This window comes from Sorex araneus, chromosome 11, assembly GCF_027595985.1.
Source record: "Sorex araneus isolate mSorAra2 chromosome 11, mSorAra2.pri, whole genome shotgun sequence".
Taxonomy (NCBI): domain Eukaryota; kingdom Metazoa; phylum Chordata; class Mammalia; order Eulipotyphla; family Soricidae; genus Sorex; species Sorex araneus.
In genome coordinates, this window is record NC_073312.1 from 2,720,183 (window position 1) to 2,746,299 (window position 26,117).

Below are 26,117 nucleotides of genomic sequence, written 5' to 3' on the forward strand. Positions count from 1 at the left end.
GGGCGGGCCCACGTCGCTTCCTCCCGGCCTGTCGGGGCGTGTCGGACACTCCTACCTGCAGCAGTAGGCGGCGGGGGGCAGTGCCAGGGCACACAGCAGCAGCGGCAGCAGCAGCCAGGCCAGCGGCGGCAGGGGGGCGCCGGGCTCCGGGGGGCCTGCGGGCAGACGGAGGGGGGGGGGTCCGGGTCTGCCCACGAGGCCCCGACAGTGCGCGGCAGCCACCCCTGCCCGCGGCGGCCGCCCTCCCGGCCACAAGGCCCTGGGCAGTCTGGCCGTGCCCACCGCGGCCTCCGCCCGTGCGGGCCCCGCTGGACAGAGCCCCAGGCGGTGCCTCGGGCCCAGCGCTGGGCGCTTGGGAGGCAGGAGGGCAGGGCTGGCCCCGGGCCTCACGGGGTCGTGCAGACCCTGGCGTCCGTCCCGGGTACCGGCCTCCCCCCGCCCCTCCCAGCCGAGACTCCGCCTGGGACCCCGGCCTGGCCTGGCCCTGGGAGGCTGGTGACGGGCATCACTGCCTCCGGGAGCACTGCCAAGCCCACCTCCTCGCGGGCATCCACACGCTCGCCCCAGTGTGACCCCTCGTGGTCCGACGGCCCAGGTCCCGGGGGCAGAGGCAGCCTGCTGGGTCCTGTGCCACATCCTGTCTCCCAGCCTTCCCAGCACGCCTGCTCCAGGGTGCCCCCGAAGGCACCCTCCTCCAGGAAGGCCCCCTTGGATGCTGCCTGCCCTCCTGTCCCAGGGGAGCCCCTTAAAGTGACCCTGGGCTCCAGGCACCAGGTCTGGCCTGAGCCCGTCCGCTCCCTCCACGTGCCGGAGCACTGACCCTGGCCCTCAGCTTGCCCCGAGCTCCCGCCATCCGCCACCCCCCTCCCCTGCAGCTGCTCTCCGCCTGTCGCCTCCTCCCTGCGGGAGCGCAAACAGGCGTGGGGAGTCCACCGGGGACTGTGGTCACAGGTGCTTCCCCGCGCTGGACGGTCCGCCCTGGGCCAGAGGGAGGCTGGAGCAAGAGTGAGTGGACACCAGCCACGCCCGATCCCTGGTCCACACGCAAAGTCCCCTCCCCGCGTGACGTCAGACCCCGCCGCCTCTCTCAGCCCCGGCCTGGTCGTCCACCCGCCCGCCCCCCCACCCCCCCCGGTCGTCCACCCGCCTGCCCCCACCCCCGGTCGTCCACCCACCTGGCGTCTCCTCCCTCTTCTCGCCTTCTCCCAGCTCCCCCCTCAGCACGCGCCGTCCCCGGCCCAGCCCCAGGCTCGCCCGACTCTGAGGAGCGTCAGCACGGCTGGTGACCCACATCGGCGCGCTGGAGTCTGGGCGAGGTGCCGCCCGCTCCTGCCCACCTCGCCCCTGCCCGCTACCCGCCCGCCGCACTCGCTGGAGGCACAGCCAGAGATCTCTGTCCGGGCGAGGCCACGGCGGGTTTGCCTCCTTCCTCTCCCAGCCCTCGTCCAGCACTGCTGCCCCCCCGCCCGTCTCCCCGAGGGTCTCCTCCGCAGGGGTGGGGGCACCCCCACGCCCCCCCTCGCCACCTCCACTCTCCCTGGCGGGAGCGGGAGCTCAGGGGCGGGAGGGGCAGGGCCAGCGCCTCCCTCTGTGCTGCCTCAGCCGGAGGACCCCCCACCCCCACCCCTGCGCCGCCGGACGCTCAGCCCTGCCCCCCCTCGGCGCAGGCTCACCCCCTTGGCCCCGTGTCTGGAGACCTTTGCTGCCGGACAGGAGCCTCGGGGTAGGGGAGGAGAGGGTGACGCGCCCCAGGCCGCGCTGGCCGCCGAGAGGACACCCTCAGTGCAGGGCTGACCCAGGGCACCTCGGATGCCCAGCAGAGCCCACCGTCACCGCTTCCAACGGTGGGGAAACTGAGGCATGCAGGCAAGGGGAGATTGGTGAGGGGGCTCAGGGGAGAAGGAGATGAGGAGCACTCCAGTGCCCCGCCTCTGCTCTGCCTGCTCCTGCCCTGCCCCTCCTCCCCCTGCTTCCTCCCCCTCCTCCCCTCCTGCTCCTCTGACCTGACCCCTCCTTCATCCCCCTGCTCCTCCTCCTCCCCCCTCCTGCTCCTCTGACCCTCCCTCCTCCCCCTGCTCCCCCCTCCTCCCCTTCTGCTCCTCTGACCCTCCCTCCTCCCCCTGCCCCTCCTCCCCTCCTGCTCCTCTGACACTCCCTCTCCCCCTGCTCCTCCTCCTCCTCCTGCTCCCCCTCCTCCCCTCCTGCTCCTCTGACCCTCCCTCCTCCCCCTGCTCCCCCTCCTCCCCTCCTGCTCCTCTGACCCTCCCTCCTCCCCCCTGCCCCTCCTCCCCTCCTGCTCCTCTGACCCTCCCTCATCCCCCCTTCTCCTCCTCCTGCTCCTGCTCCCCTCCTCCCCTCCTGCTCCTCTGACCCTCCCTCCTCCCCCTGCCCCTCCTCCCCCTCCTCCCCTCCTGCTCCTCTGACCCTCCCTCATCCCCCTGCTCCTCCTCCTCCTCCTGCTCCCCCTCCTCCCCTCCTGCTCCCCCTCCTCCCCTCCTGCTCCCCCCTCCTCCCCCTCCTGCTCCTCCCCTCTCGTGGAATCGCACATGCCCCGCGCACGTGAAGTCCCGCTCCAGGGCAGCCGCAGATCCGTGCCGAGGGCACCAGGGTCTGGTCTGGGGACGTTTCCCGCCCAGCTGTGGGCGCTGCCCGAGCTCCCTGGGCACCCGTGTCCCAGCCTGGGCTGCCCGCGTGGGGACCCGCGGCTGGAGCTTGGCGGCACCGACACTCCCTCTCCGGGCATCAGAGGTGGAGGGTGAGACCGGCCCGTCGCCGCCCGTCCGGCTCCCGACTCCCGACTCCCCGAGGCCCGGGTGTGCCTGCCCCGGGGACCTGCACGCGCCCGGGGGACGTCCCCGCGCGTCTCTGCTGGCCCCCGGGCCGTGCAGGGGGGCCTCCCTGTGCTGCTGCTGGCTCGGGCTGGGGGTCTGCGGGAGGCCACGTGCTCGCCAGGGCATCCCGTCCCAGACCCCACCGGTCCATCCCCCCCCAGGGAGTCCCTGGGGTCAGAAGGGCCTTACCTGAGGTGCCGGGGGTCCAGCTGCCGTTGGCCGTGCTGGTCTCGTTCCCGCCGAGGGCCCTGGCGAGCGGCAAGCCAAGGCCGGCCAGCAGGAGCGGGGAGATGGGCTCCATGGTGGGCCTGCGGGGGCACGGCCGGCTCAGAGCTGCCCGCGGGGACACGCCCGCCCCCCGCGCCCGGCCACCCTGCCATCCGCGGGGTCCCTGACGGGTGCAGGCCCAGCTGGGGGGCCCGTTCGGCCGTAGCTGGTCACGGAGCGGGCAGCGGGCCACGTGGGGCTCACGCCAGGAAGTGGTGACGCGGCTCCCACGCGCCCGGCCCGTGGCCACCAGCGCCCGGCCAGGGCTCCCGGTTTCCTTCCGGGCTCGTCTGCTCTGGGGGCTTGGGGGGGCCCTGAGGGCTGGCCGCGAGGGACACGGGGCCTCAGCCAAGACTGGGCCCGTCCCGCCCAGCACCTGCCCGAGGGGAGGGTCCCGAGATGGCGGGGGGGGCGGGGTCTGGCCCATCTGCCCAGGTCCCACCTCCGACTCTCCGCCCCCAGCACCTGTCCATCCCCCAGCGCTGACCCCGTCCAGGCGCTGACCTGGGGGGCCTGAAGCCCAGCCTGTGCCTGCCTGCGCCCAGCAGGGGTCTCCTACCCGAGTCTCCCACCCTGCAGACCCGTCACCCTCCCGGGGCGTCTCCAGCCCAATCCCGAGCCCGGGGGCCTCCCGCAGCCTCTCCCGCTCCCCAGGCCCCCTGCACCCACCCCTTCCCGCAGGGGAGCAGACACCGAGGCCGGACCCACAGCCCCCGCCTGGCACCCGAGACCCCGGCACCACGTGGTCGGAGCACCAAGGTCTGTGCGGACAGTGCGGGCAGCCCGCGGGCGAGGCCCCCGGGTGCTCGCAGGCAGGGGTGGGTGGGGCAGGGTCTGTCTGGGGAGTGGGGGAGCCAGTGCAACCGGGAGTCCGGGGCGCGTGCCCTGCCCCCTGCAGCCCCCATAGCCCCAGGCACGACCAGGGGCCTGTGCTCCGAGCCCGGACCCCAGAGGGGGACCCCGGGGTCTCTGTGCCCCTCTCCCTCCCGCTGCCCCACCCCCCCTCACCTCCCAGCACCGGGCACTGGGACGCACAGGTCATCACCCGTTCTGCAGTTCTGCACCTGGCCTGCAGGGGGCGCTGGCCACAGCCTGAGGGGGGAGTCAGCACTCGAATACAGGACCGAGGAAGGAGAGGGGAGAGGGCCTCAACCCGCACCCGCAGCTCTGGGACATGCAGCACCAAGGAGCCGTTTAATGTTTTAGAACATTTGGGGCCCCCAGAGGTGCTCAGGAGGCCCGAGAGCTGGGGTCCGTGCGGGCTCGAAGCCCCTGACACCCACCCCAGCCCCATCTCACGACTTTGCTCCCGTGAGGGGCGGGGTCAGCCCATGACCCACCCAGGGGCCCCGGCAACCTCAGGGCTGTCCCCGCAGGAGCAGGCAGGCGACAGCGCCCCCTGGGGGCGGCGGGGCGTGGAGCAGGCGCGGCCCGGCTGGGAGCTGACCTGGGTGACCCTCGGGTCAGTGGGGACCCCCGCGGCTCAGGCCCTCCCTGGAATCTGCTCCTGCTGCTGCAGAGGCTCCCGGATGTCGGGGACCCTGGGGTCACCCCGGAACCCGCAGTCGCCTCTGCGGCCCGTGTGGACGGGGTGTGGACGCCCTTTGCCCTTGGGAAGTGGGACTTTCACCTGCACTGACCAGGCCAACAGGGGTGGGGCGGCCAGCACGGGCCATGCCGGGGCTCTGGGGAGCCCAGTTCTCAGGGCACCTCTCCCGGGACCCGGCTCCCTCGGCCCCTGGGGTGGGTGCGGGGGGCTCTGGTCTTCACCGCGGGGGACACAGGCGCCCGTCTCCAGCTGCCTCCTCTGGGCAGGGCGCTGGAGGCGAGGCCGGGGGGGGGGGTCCAGCCCCCAGCGCGAGGGCCACCCGTTCCCCTCCCGAGGTGCCGTTTCTGGGCCGGCTTCTCCCCAGTCCCGTCGGACGGACGGACGGACGCCGAGCTGACGGGCCCAGGGGCGGGACATCAGGGAGGGGGGAGGCCACGAGGCCACGCCGGGGGCGACACCAGTAGACTGACTCCCGGGTCACTCGGAGAAGCTCCGGGATCAGGGCGGGAGGCCGCTGGGATCCCGTTTCCCGACAGGGGTGTAGACGGAGGGTGCAAACACCGCAGTGTGGACGCCACGGACCGAAGGTCACTCTAGCTCCTGACCTGGGGGTGACGGGCACCCAGCCCTCTGCTCCCGGGAAGCTGGGGGTCCCGCCCGTGTCTGGGCGGAGTGTGGGGTCTCGGCCCTGGGGTCTGCGCCTGCTGGGCCGAGCCCCAGGTCCCAGGGGTCCCTGCCACCGCGCCTGTACCCGCCGGCCTGGCACCACCGTCCCCACCAGCCGGCAGGTGCTTTGTCATCACCGGCAGGCACTTTGCCTGTCACCGGGAGTATTTACCTGGCACCGGGCGGGCAGCGTCTCACGTGCCACCTGGGAGTATTCTGCCTGTCACCCGGTGGGGGTCTGCCTGCCACCTGCTGAGTATCTGTCACCTGGAGGCGCTCTGCCCGGCAGCTTTGTCACCCGGCAGGATCCTGCCTGTCACGACTGGGAGTTTCACCACCACGGCCGGTGTCAACCTGCCACCTGGAGGCATCTGACCTGTCCCTCTGCTGGAATCTACCTGTCCCCTGAGGGCCTGGCACGTGTCCCCTGGTGGGCCTGTCACGTGTCCCCTGGAGGGCCTGTCACCTGTCCGCTGGAGGGCCTGCCACCTGTCCCCTGGAGGGCCAGCCACCTGTCCCCTGGAGGGCCTGCCACCTGTCCGCTGGAGGGCCTGCCACCTGTCCCCTGGAGGGCCAGCCACCTGTCCCCTGGAGGGCCTGCCACCTGTCCCCTGGAGGGCCTGCCACCTGTCCCCTGGTGGGCCTGCCACCTGTCCCCTGGAGGGCCTGCCACCTGTCCCCTGGTGGGCCTGCCACCTGTCCCCTGGAGGGCCTGCCACCTGTCCCCTGGTGGGCCTGCCACCTGTCCCCTGGAGGGCCTGTCACCTGTCCCCTGGTGGGCCTGCCACCTGTCCCCTGGAGGGCCTGTCACCTGTCCCCTGGAGGGCCTGTCACTTGGTGGGCCTGCCACCTGTCCCCTGGAGGGCCTGTCACCTGTCCCCTGGAGGGCCTGTCATGTGTCCCCTGGAGGGCCTGTCACTTGGTGGGCCTGTCACGTGTCCCTTGGAGGGCCTGTCACCTGTCCCCTGGAGGGCACTCCACCTACCACCTGTCACTGCTCAGGGCCAGGCCCAGGAAGCGGTGCTTGGGGCTGGCCCTCTGCAGCTGGGACCCCATGTGGGCTGAAGGGAGAGCCCCCTGCCCGCCCCCTGCCTCCCCGCTGCTCTCTGCTCAGCCCCTGCCCTGTCCGGAGCCCCTGGCCACGCGCGAGTCTGGCTCACCCCCTCTCTTGCCCTCCTGTCCCCGTCTGTCCACCACACTCTGGCCCCGCAGCAAACACCCCCTCGTGTCCTCCGTCCCCGACCGTGTGGGGATCTGAGCCCTGGGGCAGCCTGGACGCTCTGTGCCCGTGTGCAGTGTCCTGGGCACAGGAGGGCCGAAGGTCTTTCTCTGGGAGCCTCCCCTGGCTCCGTCCAAGCTCCTCTGCAGCCCCCTCCCCGCATGGGCACGCCCGTCACCAGCCCCCACCTGGGCACCAACGCCGTGTCTGAGGCAGGGGCAGAAGTTCCGGCAGTTTCCAGAGTCACACGCCCCCACCCCCCAGCGGCGGTGCCACGTGGCCGGGCGTCCTGGCCTGGCCGCAGACACACTAGTCGCGATCCTGCGTCCAGCCTCGCCACCTGGCCACCTGAGCAAGTGCGTGACCGGGGCGCAGCCTGGTCTCGCCTTGCCGGGTGGGCCTGTCCCCCGGGAGAAAGAGGGGCCTGGGCGTACCCCCTGCAGACCACCGAGCCGGGGAGCCGGGACCCCGCGTCTCTGGCCCTCTGGAACAGTGCCCCCTCCCCGCTGGCCCCAAGGTGCCCAGGACCCCTGGGTGCCGCCCACCGGGGTCGACCCGCTTCATGCGCCAGCTGCCAGTCACACATGGGCACGCGGGCACCTGCCCACCTCGGCCGACGCACAGCCAGCCCAGGGCTGTGGCACCACGCAGGGCACAGACCGACCAGGGAGGGCGGCGGGGGAGTGCGTAGGGCAGGAAGAGCCCCAGCAGAGTCCCAGCTCATTCATTCATTCACACCGTCTGCTCACTCTCTCCATCACCCCATCACTCACTCACTCCGTCACTCACTCCATCACCCACCCCGTCACCCACCCCGTCACTCACTCCATCACTCACTCACCCCATCACTCACTCACCCCATCACCCACTCTCCCACTCACGCATTATCTCGGTCACTCTCTCACTCAGGCTCTCTCTGACTCATCCATTCACTTATTCCTTAATGGACCTATCCACTCACTCATTCACTCGCCATTCATTTACTCATTCACTGTTTCAATTGTTTGCTTTTTTTTTTTTTTTTTTTGCTTTTTGGGTCATACCCAGCGATGCTCAGGGGTTACTCCTGGCTTTGCACTCAGGAATTACTCCTGGCGATGCTTGGGGGACCATATGGGATGCCGGGGATCGAACCCGGGTCGGCCGCGTGCAAGGCAAACGCCCTACCCGCTGTGCTATCGCTCCGGCCCCAATTGTTTGCTATTTTGCTGACCCAAATAAAGAGAGCAGCACCCTTGGGCACCCGTCAAAGGTGCTCTCTGCCTACCGGGGCATCTCTGGGACGTTTCCCAGCCAGCTCTGCCCGCCAGGCTGACATCTGTCACAGTCCTGTCCCTGTGTATCACCAGCCCAAGTGCACTCAGGGAAGGGGCTGTCCCGGCTGCCCTAGGAGGGACCGTGTGTGCCCTCGTGTCCACCACAACCAGGGGCTGCAGCTCGGCCCTGGGCAGGACACTGTCCCTCGCACCTTGGCGCCTGTGCACAGCCCTGCTTCCACCGGGAAGGCTGGCCTGGTAGGTGAGGTGGCACGGGGCAGCGTTCTCCTTACCGACGCTCTGTTGGCAAACGGCAATCAGCACCACGTAATTAGGGGAATTAGAACGGCGGTGTGGCAGCAAAGCAAAAAGTCACCCTTCGGGAATATTAATCGGCACTCTGCTCTTTAACACAGCACTCACGCCAGTTTCAGGAAACGAGCTGCTCTCACGCGGGAGATGCCACGCACTGACGTGTCTGAGGGACCCCGATCTCGGTGCGGCCGGGCGCCAGGCGTGAGACGCGTGTTTATTCCCCAGCAGGTGCGTCCTCGGCCCGCCAGAGGCAGAAGCAGCAGTTCTGCCCCCGGCGCTGGCCAGAGACGCGTCCTCAGCGAGTCCCCTGCCCAGGGAGGCCGGGCGGCGTGGCTGGTGCCCCACTGGGGCTGGCACCAAGCACAGGAAGTTGGTGTCCCGCGCGGATTCCGGGACCCAGGTCCTGGCGCTGCCTTTGGGAACAGGCGGGGGCAGCCACGAAGCCTGTCCCCGCCCGGGGACTGGGCAGTGGGAGACGCCCCGGGGTGTGCAGGGGTGACCCGGGTCTCCCGAGGCCGGGGCGGGGCGGGATTGCCGGGGCCTGTCCACCCCTCACCCCCAGGACCGACGTGGCCTCAGGGGACAGCGGGAGGACTTGGGACCCATTTCCGGGCAGCCGCTGCGGGTGGGGCCTGTCCAGGAGACCCTGTACCCGGGGGTGGGCTCCTTCGTGGAGTGCTCGCAGGACCCACAGCTGGGCTCCAGCCCACCGGGCACCCCCCACGCCCCCCGCAGTGCTCACACACACAGAGGGCCTGGTGTGAGGAGGGAGCCCAGAGGAGGGCACGGATGCTCACGACGGGGGTCTCGAAGCAGGACACGGGGGCGGGACGGCGTGTGCACACGTGTGCTGGGCGGGTAGCTGTGCGCATGCGGCAGAGGAACCGCTGCAGTCCCGCCGGTGACCAGCAGGTGGCGCTGCAGGGAAAGCCAGAGTACCTGCCTTGCACCCGCTGGCCCCTCGCGTGCACCCCTGGCCCTCGCCAGGGGTCCCCCAGGGTGTAGTGCTCGCACTCGCCCCCAAGGCCGGCTCCACCAGAGCCAGCGTGTGCTCCCCTGCGCCCCCCAGCTCTGGGTGGCTGAGTAGGGGCCGGCCGGTGGGCACTCCATCTGACCCCCCCCCCCCCCCCCCGCCCAGCCCAGGGTCTCACAGCCCGTCCCTGGGACCAGGAAGCCCAGCCCAGCCCGACGCTGCCCTCAAGCCTGACAGGAACAGCAGGGGGGTGCGGGGCCCCCGGCTCTGCCACAGCAGCTTCTCCGGATAGTGGCCGGCAGGGGGGCGTCCAGCCCGCTACAGGGGTGTCCAGGCAGGAAGTCGCCCAGGGCGTGAGTTTCTGACCGGCTCACCACAGGCCTTTGGTAAGTCAAACAGCAACAGCTAGGGTTAAAGCTCCAGCGTCCAGGGAGATGAGACCCAGCGAGGGGGAGGAGGGGAAGGAGAGGGAGGAGGGGGAGGAGGAAGAGAGGAGGGAAGGAGAGGGAGGAGGGAGAGCAGGAGGGGGAGGAGGAGGAGGAGGAGGAGAGGAGGGGAAGGAGAGGGAGGAGGGGGAGCAGGAGGGGGAGGAGGAGGAGGAGAGGAGGGGAAGGAGAGGGAGGAGGGAGAGCAGGAGGGGGAGGAGAAGGAGGAGGAGAGGAGGGGAAGGAGAGGGAGGAGGGAGAGGAGGAGGAGGAGGACGGGGGAGGAGGAGGAGAGGAAGGGAAGGAGAGGGAGGAGGGAGAGCAGGAGGGGGAGGAGTAGGAGGAGGGGGAGGAGGAGGGAGAGGAGGGGAGAGGAGGCAGGGCAGGGCCAGGGTGACAGGGGAGGGGCGGGACAGCAGACCGCCCGTCCCGGCAAGGGCTCAGGGAGGGGGCGGGGCGCCCCCAGGCCACCCACAGCCATCCAGCTCCGGCCACTGGCCCCTGTCCATGGTCCGCACTGCTGGGACAGCGGCCGTGGAGGGTAGAGCCGGCCTCTGCCTCCAGCCCCGGGACCTGCCGGGACCCCTGCACTGTCCTGGGGCAGGCCTGTCGGCCCTGCCCGCCCCAGCCCCCACAGCGGGGGTGTCGGGCCTCTCCCCCTGCCTCCGGAACCGCTGGCCTGGCTCGCGGGCGTGGGGACAGAGCTGGAGGCCCGGAGCCCGGAGCCCCCTCTCGCCTCGGCCTGCACACGTCACGGGCCCCTCAGCTGCGTCCCTTAGGGAGCTGCCGGGACGCAGGACCCCCAGACCTGAGCTGCCCCCGAGAACTGAGGGGCCCCAGGAGGTGGGGGCTGGCGTGCTGGCGGCCCCGAGGCCTCGCACCCTGCACCCCGACGAGGGCCGCGGCTGACCAGTGCCACCGCAGTGACCACGCGGGTGTCCGACACGCCGGATCCAGAGGTCTCCTTGGCGCGTGCCCGGCGCTGAAGGGGAGAGCACTGGACCCCGGCACCGCCCGGCGTGGCCCAGAGCCTGGCGCCACGGAACCGCACCCACGGGCCAGCCCTGAGCTACGGGCCTGCTCGTCGAGGGTCCCTGGGGTGGCCCTGAGCCTCCAGCCCAGAGGGGCGCACAGCTCTGCAGAAAGGCCCGGCGGGCAGTGGCCCCAGCGGCCAGCGGGGCAACTTAAACTCGGCCCCTGGCAGCTGCCGGCGTCGGGGGGCCGTGAAGGGGAGCAGAGCACGGCGTGGCCGCACGGGGCCGCAGACGACGGGCCCCAGACACGGGGCCCCTCAGTGCAGGAGCCGGCACCCACCACCCAGGGCAGGGCGGGCAGGCACAGGCTGGCCCACGCGCGACCGACAGACAGACAGGACAGCCGGACACTGTGGGCTCAGTAAGGGCCACCCGGCCTCGCGTGCCCTGGACACGGGGGGTGGCACACGGTCCCCCGCGACACGGCGGGAGCTGAGGTGTGGGCGCCGGGTCACGGTGATCTCCGCCGTGGAAAGGGCAGCGGCCAGAGATGGCCGGACGGGGGGCTGGGGCTGGGGCGGCCGCGATGGGGAGAGCCCAGTGCTCCCTCCCTCCCTCCCTCTTTCTCCTCCCTCCCCTCCCTCTCTCCCTCTCTCCTTTCTCCCTCCCTCCCTCCTTCTCTCCCTCCCTCCTTCCTTCTCCCCCTCTCCCCTCCCTGCTCCCCCTCCCCTCCCTCCCTCCTCTCCCTCTCTCCCTTTCTTCTCCCTCCCTCCCTCCTTCTCTCCCTCCCTCCTTCCTCTCCCCCTCTCCCTCCTGCTCCCTCCCTCCCTCCCTCCCTCTCTCCCTCTCTCCTTTCTCCCTCCCTCCCTCCTTCTCTCCCTCCCTCCCTCCTTCTCCCCCTCTCCCTCCTGCTCCCTCCCTCCCTCCCTCCCTCTCTCCTCCTCTCCCTCCCTCCCTTCTTCTCTACCTCTGTCCCTCTCTCCTTCCCTCCCTTCTTCTCCCCTCTCCTCTCTCTCTCTTTCTCTCTCCCCCTTTCTCTCCCTCTCTCCCTCCTGCTCAGTCCCTCCCTCCCTCTCTTTCTCTCCCTTTCCCCTCTCCTCCCTCTTTCTCTCCCTCCCTTTCTCTCCATCTCTCTCCCTCTCTCTTTCCATATCTCTCCTTCTCTCTCCCTCTTCTCTTCTCTCCCTCTCTTTCCCCTTCTCTCTCTCCCTTTCTCCTCAATCTCTCTCTCCCTCCCTCTCCGTCTCTCCCTCTCTCTCTCTCCATCTCTCTCCCTCCCCTTCTCTCCCTCTCTTTCTCTCCATCTCTCTCCCTCTCCCCCTCTCTCTCCCTCCCTCCCCTCTCCTCGCTCTGCCCCCCCATCTCTCTGTGGAGACCCGCAGGCCCAGGCAGGGCAGCACCCAGACACAAGGCACAGTCGGGCGGGCTCGGGGCAGACGGGGGAGGTGCGGGCAGGGCTCAGATGCCCAGAGGGTGCCAAGGTGGCCGCGGCCAGACAGGAAAGCACAGGGACAGAGTGGGGGGCTGGGCCAGGAGAGGGCAGGCGCTCAGGGTCGGGCGGCTGGTGAGGACGCAGGCCAGAGGGAGAGGCCCGGACACCGGGGAGGGACCCAGACCCTCCCCTTGTCCGTATAAACTCTGGCTTCCACCCCCCGGGCTCTGTGTGCGAGTCCCAGCCACTCAGGACGCCCAGCGCAGGGAAGGCTGGTCCCAGGCTGCCGGCAGAGGCCCGGGGCCCGGGGGCTGCTGCCGGACCCCCAGGAGCCCCCAGGAGCCCCCAGGAATCCCGAGGGGCTTCTCCGGACCACGCCCCTCCCCCGCCCTCCGCTCTGACTCTCCCAGGCTGGCAGGAGCCCCGGCCTGTGTCTGCGCTGGGCTGACAGGATGGTGGGGTGTGCGGGACCCTCCCCTCCCCGGGGTGGCTCTGGGGCTGCGTCCCACCCTCGCCCGCTCCTCCCGGTGCCGCCAGGGTGGCCGCGACAGACGGCGGAGAACAGGACTGGCTGCGGGCTCGTACACTCACCACCTAGTGGCTCCCGCTTATTTTTATTGCTTCACTTTCTGATCAGGTTTCACTGCCCCATGCTGCAGGTCTGGGCACCGAGTGCCCTCCCGGAGATGGACGGTCCTCACGGCCAGTGGCCAGACCGCCCCTCCTCCGCCCTGCCCCGGGAGCCATCCAGACTTTGCAGGTGTCTCGGTTTTCCTGGCTTTCTGCATTCCGCACCGAGGGCCCGTCTGGTCACGCGTGTCCACAGGGCTAGTACTTTAAACGCGTCAGGAGAGAATCTAAAGTTTGTTTCCTGCAGCCCAGCTGGCTCTGGCCTGCTTCCAGGAACACGCGTGACCACACGAGGGCAACGGCACCGTCAGGAGCGAGCCTGCACCCTGGGGGCCCGCGGGGAGGACGGGGCCACCTGAGCGGGGACGAGTCTCCCGGCCACTCCCAGGGGGCACGAGGCAAAGCCAGGCCGGTGCAGCCCTGCCGCCACATGGGAGAGACAGTGCTCACGCCTGGGCCGTCCCTGCCTGCGGAGGGCTCCCTGGCCGCATCCACGTGCCGCGCAGGGCCAGGAACTGGGAGACACACGCACACAGACACACACGCACGCATATGCACACACACATACACGTGGACACATACATGTATACACACATGCACAGGCATACATGCACACGTGGACACACAGACACATGCACACGTACATGCACATGCGAACACATGCACATACCATCATGGGCACGGCATACACAGCAGACCATTTGCTCACACGCGCAGAGCACACATGCACAGTACACTCATGTACACACACAACACGTGTGCCACATGCACCACTCATGTACACACACACACAACACGTGTGCCACATGCACCACTCATGTACACACACAACACGTGTGCCACATGCACCACTCATGTACACACACGTGTGCCACATGCACCACTCATATACACACACGTGTGCCACATGCACCCACACTCACGCGCAGGCGCACACAGTCCCCAGAGACCCTGCCTTAGAGGCGACACAGCGCCGTCCCCTCCCTGCTCCCAGTGTGGCACGGGCAGGGGTGCGGGGCCGGGCGGGCGGGAGCCGGGCCGGGCAGGCCAGCTCGGGCGGCGGCGGCCGGAGACTCTGCCCGTCCACCCGTCCCGTTGGTGCCTTTCGCTCTCTGCCGCGCGGGAGCCTTGGAAGCCGCCACCCACCCACGGCCTCTCCGCGCGGCCAACACGCCCCCCAGTGCTCGGCTGCTGCCACGGTTGCCATGGCGGCAGCACACGTGTCCCCTGAGGTCCTGGCACACGCCAGCACCAGGCGTGATGCTCAGCTGCAGGCCCTGTAGAGGCCCCGCCAGGGCCCCCCTGCCCCATCCAGCCCGGGGAACAGCCCCCGCGGGCCGCACGCCCGAGTCTCAGGCTCAGGAGCACCCACGGGGTGCGGCGTGGTGGCCAGTCCAGCCGCCCGCGCCGAGGGTGGACACCGGTATCGTGTCCACACACACAGTTCAGCCTGGGGCCTCTGCGGGGTCCGGCTTGGGGCAGAAACACACAATGACCTTAGCCTGCGACTCAAGGCCACGGGCACTCGGCGCCTGGCCCGGAGCCGGGCTGCGGGGGTGGGGGTGTCCGCAGGCCTCCCGTCGTGGCCCTGATGGCGGCAGCGTCTCCTTGGCCCCCTCGAAGCCCGCACACGTCTGCTTGCACGGACACGTGGGGCTCGGCTGCGATGCTGGGGGCAGTTCTGGCTGCAAATGGTTTTCCCGGGAGCCAGGGAGGGCTCCCAGCACAGTGCTCCTCTCAGGAGGGGAGAGATGACCTGCTCGGGCTCAGAGGCTGCGCCTCAGAAAGCAGGGGGGTGACTAAAGGCAGGTGCCGGGAGGGGCGCGCCTACGCCAGCCCCCACGCTCCGCCAGCCTCCGCTCTGGGCGCTCTGGGGCGCTCTGGTGCCCGGCAGCCTTTGGCTTTGCTCTGAGCTCCCTCCCCTCCTCCCCCCTCTTCCCTCTCCCTCCTCTCCCTCCCTCTCTCTCTCCCTCTCTCTCCCTCCCTCCTCTCCCTCTATCTCTCTCCCTCCCTCTCCCTCCATCTCTCTCCCTCCCTCTCCCTCCATCTCTCTCCCTCCCTCTCCCTCCCTCTCCCTCCCTCCCTCTCCCTCTCTCTCTCTCTCCCCCTCCCTCTCTCTCTCCCTCCCTCTCCCTCCACCGCTCTTCCCTCTCTCCTTCCTCTTCCTCTCTCTCCCCCCCTCTCCCTCTCCTTCTCTCTCTCCTCCCCCCCACCCCCTCTTTCTCTCTCTCCCGCCGTCCTCCCCTCTCTGTCTCTGTGTCCTTCCCCAGCGCCATGAAGCCCGGCCAGGCCTGAAGCTGAGAAGGTTTGTTGTTTCGGGGTCCGGGAAAGTCTGCCGGGAAGAATGCGGCGGGGGCCGGCGGCGGCTGAATAGACGCGCTCTCGCGACACCCACTCCCCAGCCGAAGGAGCTGTGACATTTGCAGCGAGTCCCAGCCCCCGGGCCGGGAGCGGAGCCTGCTGTCGTGAGTGAGGGCAAGCGTGCAGGGCTGGAGGCTGCGGGCACCGCCTTCTTGCCCCTCCCCCTGCGCGGGAGAGAAGAGTTTTGGGCAGAGTCTGGGCGAGGCCAGAAGGGTGGGTGGAGCGGTGGGTCCTGACGCCTCCCCAGACGGGACCCCCCCGGGCCCCGCACTGCATAGTGGGCGCGGGTTCACTGACTGGAGGACGGCCTGGCCCCCGCACTGCATGGCAGGCGCAGCTCCCCGTGGGAAGTGCTCACTTTGGCGCCGGGCTGAACTCCCGGAAGGTTCTGTTACCGAACCTGGAGGTGGGAAGTGCCTGCACGGGCCTGTCCCTCAGGACGGAGACGGGGACGCACTTTCCCCTCAGGCCAGCATGGGCAGGCAGCACCACCCCCGCCCGCGGCACGGTGCCCCTTGGCCTGGCACGCAGAGGGCGTCTGGCTGTGTGACGGTGGGCAGGAAGCAGGCAGAGCCCGTGTTGCCAAGGAACAGAGCTTGGGGCGGGGACTCAGAGGGAAGCGCCTCCCTCCCAGGAGCGGGGCGCCACTCGCTGCTCGGCCCACGTGCCAGGGCACGCCTGCCACCACGCACAGCAAAGTGCACGGCCTCGGCTCCCGGCAACGGGAGGCCACGACAGGCACCTCCCCGAGCAACCACGCTCTCCCGTCAGGCCGGCTGTGGAGCTCGGGGCCGGACCTGAAGGAGGGTCTCGGCACCACGCTATGGCTAGGAACAGGCGTCAGGCCCCTCAGGGGTCTAGGAACAGGCGTCAGGGCCCCTCAGGGGTCTAGGAACAGGCGTCAGGGCCCCTCAGGGGCCTAGGAACAGGCGTCAGGGCCCTCAGGGGTCTAGGAACAGGCGTCAGGACCCTCAGGGGTCTAGGAACAGGCGTCAGGACCCTCAGGGGTCTAGGAACAGGCGTCAGGGCCCTCAGGGGTCTAGGAACAGGCGTCAGGCCCCTCAGGGTCTAGGAACAGGCGTCAGGGCCCTCAGGGGTCTAGGAACAGGCATCAGGCCCCTCAGGGGTCTAGAAACAGGCATCAGGACCCTCAGGGGTCTAGAAACAGGCATTGAGACCCCTCCAGAGGTCTAGGAACAGGCCCCTCCCCCAGGCGCGTGCCCGGCCTCTGGGACACCACACACGGGTCCCGACAGGCGCACCCACGCCGGCTGACCACCACCCTCAGGTCCCGCCTGCCCAGCAGAGCCAGAGCACGGCCACCCCGGCTGGCCCCAGGACCCTGCCCACGGCCACGCTCCCGCCTCCCGGGCCCTGGACGCTGCCACACACCGGAGACGGGTCCTGTGAGTGGCGTGAGTGCGTTCAAGCCCAGGGAGCACCGGGGGTTTCTCTCCGGGCCGAGCGTCCGGCTGGAGTCACCTGGATCTGACGGCGGCAGAGCCCCCTGCACGCCCCGCCCCACCCCCGCCTGGCTGGACAGAGATGCGGCTGGAGAACAGGCCAGCACCGCCTTCCTGCTGGACCTGCCTCCCAGAGAAGGCCACGGATGCCGGGCGTGGGCTCCGGACCCGGACCCCGGTCATCTTTTCTTTTCTCTTTTTTTTAATTGAATCACCACGTGAAAAGTTACAAAGACCTCAGCCCTACAGTGCTCAACCCCCCATCCCTGCACCAGTGCCCATGTCCCACCGCCAGGAACCCCAGTACCCCCCACCCCAGCCCCGCCCCCCCTGTGTAGCTGATCATTTTCACTTTCCCTTTACTTTGATTACGTTCAACGCTTCAACATGAAACTCACTATTATTACTTGGAGTTTCCCCCCGGAATCGAACCTGCTGGAAAGGCAGCATTCGACAGTTTGTTTTCCCTGCTGGGAATGGAGAGATACGAGGTTTTGGATTTCTGTATTTTGGTAACTAGGTCCAGGGAGATCTCTGCCAAGAATCGCATCACTGCAAGCTCGGACCTCTGTTTAGTTGGGCCTTATAAGATGGTGGTGGCCACGCCGGAAAGGAAGAGCCGAGAGAGAGAGAAAGAGAGAGGGAGAGAGAGAGAGAGAGAGAGAGAGAGAGAGAGAGAGAGAGAGGGGGGGGGGGGGCGGCAGGGGCCGTGGCTCAGTTCACAGTCCGGAGGCGTTTCTGCAAGGCGCTGCGGGTAGTGAGATGGCCTCTGGGATCAGGGGCGCTCAGCAACGGGGGGGCCGCTCGTGTGCGGCCGCTCAGATTACATCTGGGCGGAGAGCGGTGCCAGAAAGCTTTTCTTGGAGGTCCTGACCTTGATCTTGACCCAGGCCCTGAGCAGGGTCCTGACCCGATTCTGGTGCCGGGTGCCCGCTGGGCTCAGTCCGCCCTCAGAGCCGGCTGGGGTGTCTCCTGCACCTCCCCACTTGGCGCATGCGGCCAGGCCCCCCATTACCGGAAGGAGGGGGGCCAGCTAAAGCAGAGCCTGGGGCCCAAGAGAGAGCACAGTGGTTAGCACACGTGTCTGCACGCGCCTGACCCCACGTGGTTCCTGCTCATCACGGTACAGCCCTGAGGCCCCACAGCCCCCGGGGGTGTCCTGAGTCTCCCTGGCACCACAGCCTAGCAGCACCCCCCCACCCGCCCTCTCACTGCTTCTCTCTGAGGGCTGCAGGGAGGGGCCCACCCCGAGGGGCGCCAGCACAGACGCCAGGCGCTACTAACTGGCACCCAGCACCTCCGCCCAGGGACCTGGGGATGGCCAGAAGCCCAGACCTCGCAGCGCCTGGGGCGGGCCAGACTCAGTCCCACTGCACCTGCGGGGGGGGTGTGCAGACAGGAGGGGCTGAGGCGACCCTGAGGGCAGGCGGGCGACTCAGGCTCGGGGCCACCAACCTCCCACGGGGCTGCCAAGTGCCACAGATTTGCAGCAACACGAAAAACATGCTTGGGACAGACCACTGGCCTCCCAAGGACACCAGCAGGCGTGGCGCGTGGGGGCGCTGGGGGGACGGTGGCCCCCGGGACGCCCGGCCGAGGCTGCAGGACGCGGCCTGTCCCTTCCGAGCCCGGGGTTACTCAGATTCTATCAAAACATTTTTTTTCTAAAGGAAGCATGACTTCATCCTCGGAGGAAGAAAACATCCCTCGATGGGCCGTGAATCACTCATTAGAAATTAAATAAATCCACCCACACCGGGAACAGCAGGACAGAAATGTGGTCCTGGCTCTGCGTGGGGAAGCGGCAGCCGGCCCGGCTCAGGGACGCCCAGGGCCGCGCCTCGGGCTGGCCCGGCCCACGCCGGCCAGAAGGCCCCGGGCGGCACTGGCGTCCAGGCCTCTGGGGAAGCAGCCGCCCGGCCCGGCCTCACGCGGCCCCGGGGGACATGGGCGGGGAGAGCCCCAGAGTTTAAATTACTTTGTTTCTGCTCAAAAGCCGGATCCCGAGGGTCCTGGCTCGAGGGCCCCATCGAGGCAGCACGGGGGCCACGGGGGCCGTGGGCATGGAGGACCCCGGGGCGGACGAGGGCCACGCGGAGCCAGGGGACGCCCCAACAGCCCCCGGCCCCAGGATGGACAGAGCGGGGCGGAGGGAAGCCTGGCCAGTGTGTGCGGGAGAGCAGGGGCTGGGCCTGGTCAGCAGCTGGGCCGGGACACGGCATGGCGCGAGGGCCCGGAGCCAGCCGAGGCCCAGAACATCCTTCCCGGGCAGCCAGTCACCCAGCGCGGCAGCCGCGCGGGCCGGGCCCCAGGCCTCTCGCACGGAAACTGCCAAGTGCCATTTGCCCGCTGTGGGTGTTTTCATTCCCGTTAGTTCCGGCAGGTCTGCCCAGCCCTTTGCTCGTGATGAACCACAACCCGCAGCCTGTCTGTGTGTGTGAGTGTGTGTGTGTGTGTGTGTGTGTGTCTGTTTTTGATGCTCAGGAGTTACTCCTGGCTCTACATTCCCCAACGCTCGCGCATGTGTGTTCATGTGGTGTGTGTGTATGTGTGTGTGCGTGTTTGCACGGGTGTGTATGTGTGTGTGTGTGTGTGTGTGTTTGATACTGAGGAGTTACTCCTGGCTTTACATCCCCTGAGGCTCACACGTGTGTGTGCATGTGGTGTGTGTATGTGTGTGAGTGTTTGCACAGGTGTGTATGTGTGTGTGTGTGTTTGATGCTTAGGAGTTACTCCTGGCTCTATACTCCCCCTGGCATGTGTGTGCCGCGTGCGTGTGTGTGTGTGTGTGTGCACAGGTGTCTGTGTGAGTATGTGTGTGCGTGTGTGTGTTTGATACTCAGGAATTACTCCTGGCTCTACAGTCCTCCTGCCATGTGTGTGCTGTGTGTGTGCATGTGTGCACACGTGTGTATGTCTGTGTGTGTGCATGTGTGTACAGGTGTCTGAGTGTGTATGTGTATGTGCATGTGTGCACAGGTGTCTGAGTGTGTGTGTGTGTGTGTGTGTGTGTGTGTGTGTGTGTGTTTGATGCCCAGGGCTTCCAGGTCTGGCTCTGCGTTCAGCAGTCACTCCTGGCGATGCTCGGGGGACCAGGTGGGGTGCCCGGGGTCTAACCAGGGTGGGCCACGCCGCAGGCCAACGCCCTCCCGCTGTGCTGTCTCGGGAGCCCCAGGTCTGGCCGTGCCCCCCCCCCCCCCGGGAGAACCCCTTCCCCCGAGCCTGCCTGGCTCTGCTTCCTCAGCCCTTCAGGGTCCGAGCAGACACAGGCCCGGCCCCGGCCCCCGGCACGCTGCCGACATGGCAAAGCGCCATCTTCTGAGACAGGCGCGGGGGCCCTGACAAAACAGGAAGTAGCCCCAGTCCTGCGTGTGTGAAGAATCACTTCCACCAGCCGGCGCTGAAACAACAATTTCTCAGCGGCGGCGGCAGGCGACACTGGCTCAGCGACGGGTGGATTCGTGATCAGGCGCACGAGCGCCGGCCCGGCCCCCACCGCTGCCCCCGCAGCCCCAGCCTACTGGGGTCGGGCAAAGTCAGCGACATGCCCCGGCAGGCTCGATCCCGAGGCTGTCAGCAGCCCACAGGTGGCACCCGTGCCTGGCACAGGCCCTCCTGCGGGCCGGGCAGCAGCTCCAGGGCCCGCGGGGCGGGTTTGGCCCTGCCAGGCCCCGGGGAGCCTCTCCCAGGTCTCCAGCTCTCACGACTCTGTCTACTCCGGGCTGCGAGCAAGCAGCTCCGAGACTTCGCTCCGAAGGACAGTTTTGGAACAGACGGTGGCCCGGTGGCCCACAGCCCGCTGTGAAGGACGTGCGAGCGCTGCCTTCCTCGTCCCCGCTCGGAGGAATCTCTCTGCCCGTCACACCCCGCCCCCCGGGCTCCTGCAAGGTTCTGCTCTGTCCCCCCTGCACGGGGGGTGTCCCCTCAGGGCCTGGTGGCTGATGCGGCCATCTGCTTCCCCAGTGGGAATCACCGCAGAGCCGGGGGGGGGGGGGGAGCCCCGCGCCCAGCCCGCCCGCCCCCTACCCCCCGGCCAGGCGGGCATCTGCCGGGAGCTGCAGAGCACCCAGGGCTGCGACTGAGGATAAAAATAGCCCGAGCGGTAACCGTGGGGTTTCCGGCCGCGGGTTCCCCCAAGCGGGGGCCTGTGGCCCTGAGAGGTGAGACCCCTGAAGTCCTGGGAGACGCCCCCCCGCTCCCTACCCCCATCCCAGAGTGCCGCTGGCCGAGCGGGGCTGGGTTAAAAGGGCTTCCTGAGCCCTAAGTCCCAGATTTCCTGTCCAGGGCGGACCAAGTTGGCTGGGGAGCCGGCGAGGAGGGCTTCCTGCGTGCCCCCACGGGCCTGGTTCCGAGTACGCGGGGACCCCAGGAGGAAGCCACGGGGACTCACTCTCAGGGCAGCTGCAGGTCCCCCCCCCCCCCCCCGTTGCCGCCCCGTTGCCTCGAGCGGCCTGGGCGGGCCCATCTCCTGGGGGTGGGAAAAAGGCTTTTCTGGATCTGCTGTGGGCTGCGTGAGGCGGCGGGCGTGGGCCGCTTCCGCCTCCGCCCGGAGCCATGACTGAGCAGAGGCCTCCCGTGACCAGCCGTGCCCTCGCGCCTGGCCTGCGGGGCTTCTTGCGGGAACGCGGAAACTTCCCGGGAAGTGGCAGGGGGCGGAGGTGGGCGGGCGCGTCCGTCTGTCACCGCCGCGCCAAGGCTCACTTCCAAGCTGCTGTCGGCGTCTCCTGGCAGCCTCTGGCACGGGAACTCTCCTCGCCGGGGGCCCGCAGAAGACGGCCGAGCAGAGGAGGCCGTGACACGCGGTGGGAGGCCGGCGCCCGGGGTCCGGGTCGCTCCTAAGCCAGCACCCTTCGGCTGAGCCCCCTGCTCTGTGATCGGTCCCCGGACCAAGTGTGGCACTCAGTGACACCAGGGGCAGCCTGCACCCGCATAGCTCGCACCAGGGGGCAGAATCGGGGGCCGCCGGGCAGAGGGGACCCGCCTGGGGGCCAGGCACCGCCGCAGCCACGGCAGAAAGCGGGCTGGAACTCCCGCGACCCCGTCTGTCCACGCTGGCAGCCCTGGAGTGTCCTCTCCTCCGGGCGGCAGGAGCACTGGGCAGCGGGCAGTACCCCTCGGGGAGATCCTGCAGAGGCCGCCGGAGCCGGAGCAAGCAGTGAGGGTGGAACTCGCTGACACCTGATTCCCGATTCTCAAGTTCCGGCGTCTCCCGTGGGTCCATGTGGTGGGGACCCGCCGGGACGAGCACCTCCTCGGTGGGCATCGCTCCCGACCCCATCTAGGTCTCAGGGAACACCCGGACGGGGCGTCTGGTCAGCGCAGCTCGGCGCGGGGCAGGGCTCGAGGGCAGGAGGGGGCAGTGCCGTCAGCAGGGACCCGGGCGGGTGTGCAGGAAGGGGCTCGTCCATCTGTCTGTCCCTGCCGGCCGGGCAGGGGCACCAGCACCCAGCCGGGCCCCTTTACACACGCGGGCGAGGCCCAGACCCACACGCCAGCAGGAAGTGAGGACCCCGGGGAGGACATCGGACACTCACCACGGGCACCCCAGCCCCCCGCCCGTCCTCACTGACCAGAAGCGACTCTCCAACACTGCGAGGCGACTAAACTTCCTGACCGCGAGTCCAGGTCCAGAAATGCCCATGAGTGACCCGCTGCCCTCGGCCCCAAGACCAAGCTGACCGTGTCCCGCTGTCCCCGCCATGGGAGACGCCCCTTCGCACCCTCCCCAGCAGCAGGACCCTGAGAGCGAGGCCCGGCCAGGGCGGGTGCGGCTGCCCGGGGGCTGGGCACCAGGTGCCACAGGAAGCGCGAGGGTGGACGACGCAGGGAGCACGGCCTGCCCCCCCTGCAGGCCTCGGGGGCTGGCGTGGGGGCGAAGCAGCCCTGGGGGTTGCTGACTACGGACCCAGGCGGCAGGTCGGGCCACCCGAAGGCCGGCCCAGCCCGGCAGCGGTCACAGCCTCTGGAGAGGCCTGCGCGGGGCTGACCCCCAAATGCTTCACCCCAGCACGGCACCATGTGGCTCCGATGAACCGGAACCATCCCAGAACCATCATGACCTTTCACCCCGGAACCATCATGACCTTTCACCCCAGAACCATCATGACCTCCTACTCCAGAACCACCGTGACCTCTCACCCCAGAACCACTGTGACCTCTCACTCCAGAACCACCGTGACCTTACACCCCAGAACCACTGTGACCTCTCACCCCAGAACCCTGTGACCTCACACCCCAGAACCACCATGACCTCTTACCCCGGAACCGTCATGACCTCACACCTGGGCTCTGAGCAACATGAGATCGAGGCCCGTGGCGGCCGGGACTCCAGCCCCGACTCATCGCTCCAGGGGCCCCAGTGCTGAGGGGTTCAGAAGTCCGCGTGGTTGAGCACGAACACGCACCCCTCAGCTCGCTGGCCACTGGCCAGCCCTCACCGGGGACTCTGGTCCCAGTGGAACAACCGTCTGGAAACCATGTCACGCAGGCCGACGGGCAGAGGGCACCAGCGACACGCACAGCACGGCAGCCAGGACGCCCCCTGCTGCCCGGCGGCCCAGCTTTCCCCGGGGATGGACAGTCCCAGCAAATGACCAGGCCACCCCCGTAAGCCCAGCTGGAACGTTCACGCCTACAAAGGCGCGGGCCTGCCGCGGGAGCAGGCGGCCAGAGGCCCCACACTGGCCTTCCGGGCTCCCGGGGCACGACCAGGGCTGTGGCACCAGTCAGAGCAGTGGGCACCCACCCCCCGCCTCCCGCCTCCGCCACGCTCACGTGGACTCTGGGCCCTCAGCGCTTCAGGGACCCGCAGCCCAGCCACGGCAGCGGAACCACAGGCCCGCGGGGCTGCTTTCCGGGACACGCGCAGACCCGGCCCAGAGTCCTCCCGAGGGCCGCACTGGGGCCCGAGCCACCCCGGGAAGCAGGTGCACGCGAGAGGCATGTCCACGCGAGAGGCACGTCCACACAAGGCACGTCCACGCAAGGCACGTCCACGCAAGGCATGTCCACGCAAGGCATGTCCACACAAGGCACGTCCACGTGAGAGGCACGTCCACGGGAGAGGCATGTCCACGCAAGGCATGTACACCCGAGAGGCACGTCCACACACCGGCACGTCCACACACTGGCACGTCCACACACTGGCACGCCCACGCGACAGGCACGTCCCACCCACGTGCTCCTCTCCCCAGGGCAGGTGGAAGGAGTGTCCCAGGCGGAGTGCTGGGTGTGTCACAGCTGGGCCCGATTTTAAACGCAAAGAATACCGCCCAAAGCACAACCGCACCCGGCCCTGAACTAAGACGCTGTAAGCAGAGCGAGATCTGACGCGGAGAACACAAACTTCCACGGGAACAGGCTGCCCATCTGGCCGCCGCTCCGGGAAACAATGCGGCTCTGGCAGCCAAGCCCACGTGGCCGCGGCTCTGTTCTGGGGCGGGTGACGGCGACACGGGGAGGGGCTGCAGAGTCTCTACTCACCGCGCGGCGAGGGCTACGGCCTGCAAGGGAAAGAGAGAAGGCGGTTAGTGTGCGGACGGCACGGGGCGGCTCTCGCCACAGCTCCCGGCCCCGGGGGGAGCTTCCCACCCGCAAGGCACGCGCGCGGCGGCTCCCGGCCCCGGCTCCCTGGGGGCTGACACCGCCTCAGGACCCGGTGCTCCGCGCCCAGCCCCTGCCGGTCACCCACGAGGTGCCCCCTGCGCCCCTGCAGAGACAGCCTGGGGGGCCTCGCGTGTCACCACCCTCTGACTTGCTCAAACACGGATGAACCGACACGGCCACGAGTGAAATGGGGGCATCCGGTCGACTTAACGAGCTCTCCAGTCGTCACCTGTAGCTTCCTTCTAGAACATTCTCAGGATCTGCCCACAGGGAGAGCCCAAAGCACCCGGGTCGAGGTGCTTGCTTGCCTCCCAGGGGGCCCAGTTCAGTGCTGGCACCTCATGATGCCTCCACGCCCGGAGCCCTGGGGAGGGGACTGGGCAGCACTTGGAAGCCCCCCGGAAGGCCACTGTCTTGTTAGTGCCCCCCAGCACACACCCCCAGCCGCCAATCTGCTTCCTGCACGGGGGCTCCCGCAGCACGTGGCCCCGTGGCTGGGGGCTTTCGCTTCACGTGGGGTCTGAGGGCCGGGCCCTGGCACAGCCAATCCCACCCGCTGGCACGGACAGGCCTCCCGTCCCCGCGCCCCGCCCAGCGGCAGGCACTGTCCTGGCTGGGCAGGGGGGCTGACGCCCGAGTCTCAGACGGGGCTCGGGGCAGCTGCCTGGGTGGCCCGAGGCTCACGTCGCTGCGGTTTCCCCCGAAATAGAGGCTTCCTGGCCGCGCGCGGTCGGCCCCAGCCCAGGGCAGACGCCGCCCAGCGCTGATTACAAGGCGCAGGGCAGCAGGAGGCTGCAGCAGGGCGGGAGGAAGGGCCCCCCGAGGGGCAGGAAGGGTCTCTGCCTGCGTGGGGACACGGCGCTGAGCAGGAGTGACCCACTGTGAGGCCCCGCGGCTCCCGGCCCCCAGACCCGGGCGGAGGCGGGACGGGAGAGCTGCAGGTTTCCGGGGAGCCGCCCGGGGAAGGCCCGGGAGCACCTCAGGGGACGGAGCGAGGCCCCCAGGAGGCTGCTGACGCCTCTCAGAGGCGCCTGCTCACCTTCAACCCAAGATCCGCAGAGGCCACGCTGGGGGTCCCCGGGAGGAAACGGGCAGGTGGGGAGTCAGCAGGACTCAGGCAGAGACAGCACGGAGGACAGGACCCAGCACGCCGCCAGCACGCGTGTTCACTAAGGGGGCTAAGCCCGGCCAGACGCCAACACACATGTTCACTAAGGGGGCTAAGCCCGGCCAGACGCCAACACGCGTGTACAGAAAGGGGGCTAAGCCTGGCCAGACGCCAGCAAGCGTGTTCAAGTCAGCTGCGCGCTAACGTGGCGGTCTCGCCGTTCAGGCACGGCTGACCGCTGCCCCTGCAAACAGGAAGGCTCTCTGGGCCGGCTCACACCGTTGGCGTGAAACCACAGTGGTCACCATCTGCACAGAGAGCGCCAGAACAGCCCAGCGCCTGCCTCCTGCGTCCTGGGAGCGAGCCGGTGGCCGGCCGGGGGCTCCAGGGTGGCAGCGTGGCCCAAGACGGGCTGGGGTGCGGGACGGGGCTCGCCCCAGAGCTGGGCCTCGGGGTCCTCCAGGGGGGCGTGGGGGGGGAGCTGCTCGAGCAGCGCCTCGGCCTGGGGCGGGGGCTTCCCTTTGGAGACGAGGGCCAGAGCTGGACCCCTCGGCCAGTCCTGCGGGCCGACCCCTCTCTGAGGCCCCCTCCCCTCGCCCCGGGCAAGTGGCCTTTCCTCCCCGGCAGGAAGTGTCTGCTCTGCGCGCCTCTGCTTCCGGGCGCTGCTGGGCCGGGCTCCACAGGACCTCAGCTACGCCGGCGCAGCAGGAAGACGGGCAGAGGCCAGCGGGGCACTCGGAGGCGGTGCACGTCTGTCCCCGCGCTCGGACACGGCCCTCCCCGGGGCCGAGCCGCCCGCTGGGCGAGACCCTGGACAGCCCGGCCGCGCACACGCTCCTGTGTCTGTGTGCAGACAGACGGCAGGCTGCAGGGGCTCGCCGGGCCCGGGCGGGCGGAGGGAGGGAGGGAGGGAGGCACCGTCTCCCTTGGGCGCCCCCGCCCAGGGCAGAGCCGCGCACTGTCCTGCAAACGGGCAGCGGGGTGCAAGGTCCGTGGGCTGCACGTTTGCATCCTTTTTACACGCATGCACAGTCCCACACGGC

The 26,117-nt window shown here is 69.1% G+C and overlaps 2 protein-coding genes across 7 annotated transcripts in view; both read right to left on the bottom strand.

Annotated features, from left to right (window-relative positions):
- Nucleotides 1–26,117, bottom strand: part of PTPRE (protein tyrosine phosphatase receptor type E) — an 83,036-nt gene that overhangs the window by 22,605 nt on the left and 34,314 nt on the right. For 3 of the 6 annotated variants that reach the window (XM_055118733.1, XM_055118730.1, XM_055118729.1), the window contains exons 2-3: nt 3,021–3,139; nt 56–155 (exon numbers count right to left, since the gene is read on the bottom strand). Coding sequence is in view for 4 of the 6 variants with exons in the window: in XM_055118730.1 (XP_054974705.1) it covers nt 56–155; nt 3,021–3,139 (219 nt within the window). In the remaining 2 variants the exon portion in view is untranslated. Of the gene's footprint in view, nt 1–55; nt 156–3,020; nt 3,140–12,498; nt 13,445–23,843; nt 23,864–26,117 lie in introns of those variants that run through there. The other 3 variants (XM_055118732.1, XM_055118731.1, XM_055118734.1) reach the window with 3 other exon arrangements.
- On the bottom strand, nt 4,112–7,309 carry LOC129399320 (uncharacterized). The gene is made up of 2 exons (XM_055118735.1): nt 5,486–7,309; nt 4,112–4,190 (listed from the first exon to the last, which is right to left on the bottom strand). The coding sequence occupies exon 1, from the start codon at nt 7,254–7,256 to the stop codon at nt 6,312–6,314; it is 945 nt and encodes a 314-aa protein (XP_054974710.1). The 5' UTR covers nt 7,257–7,309; the 3' UTR covers nt 4,112–4,190; nt 5,486–6,311.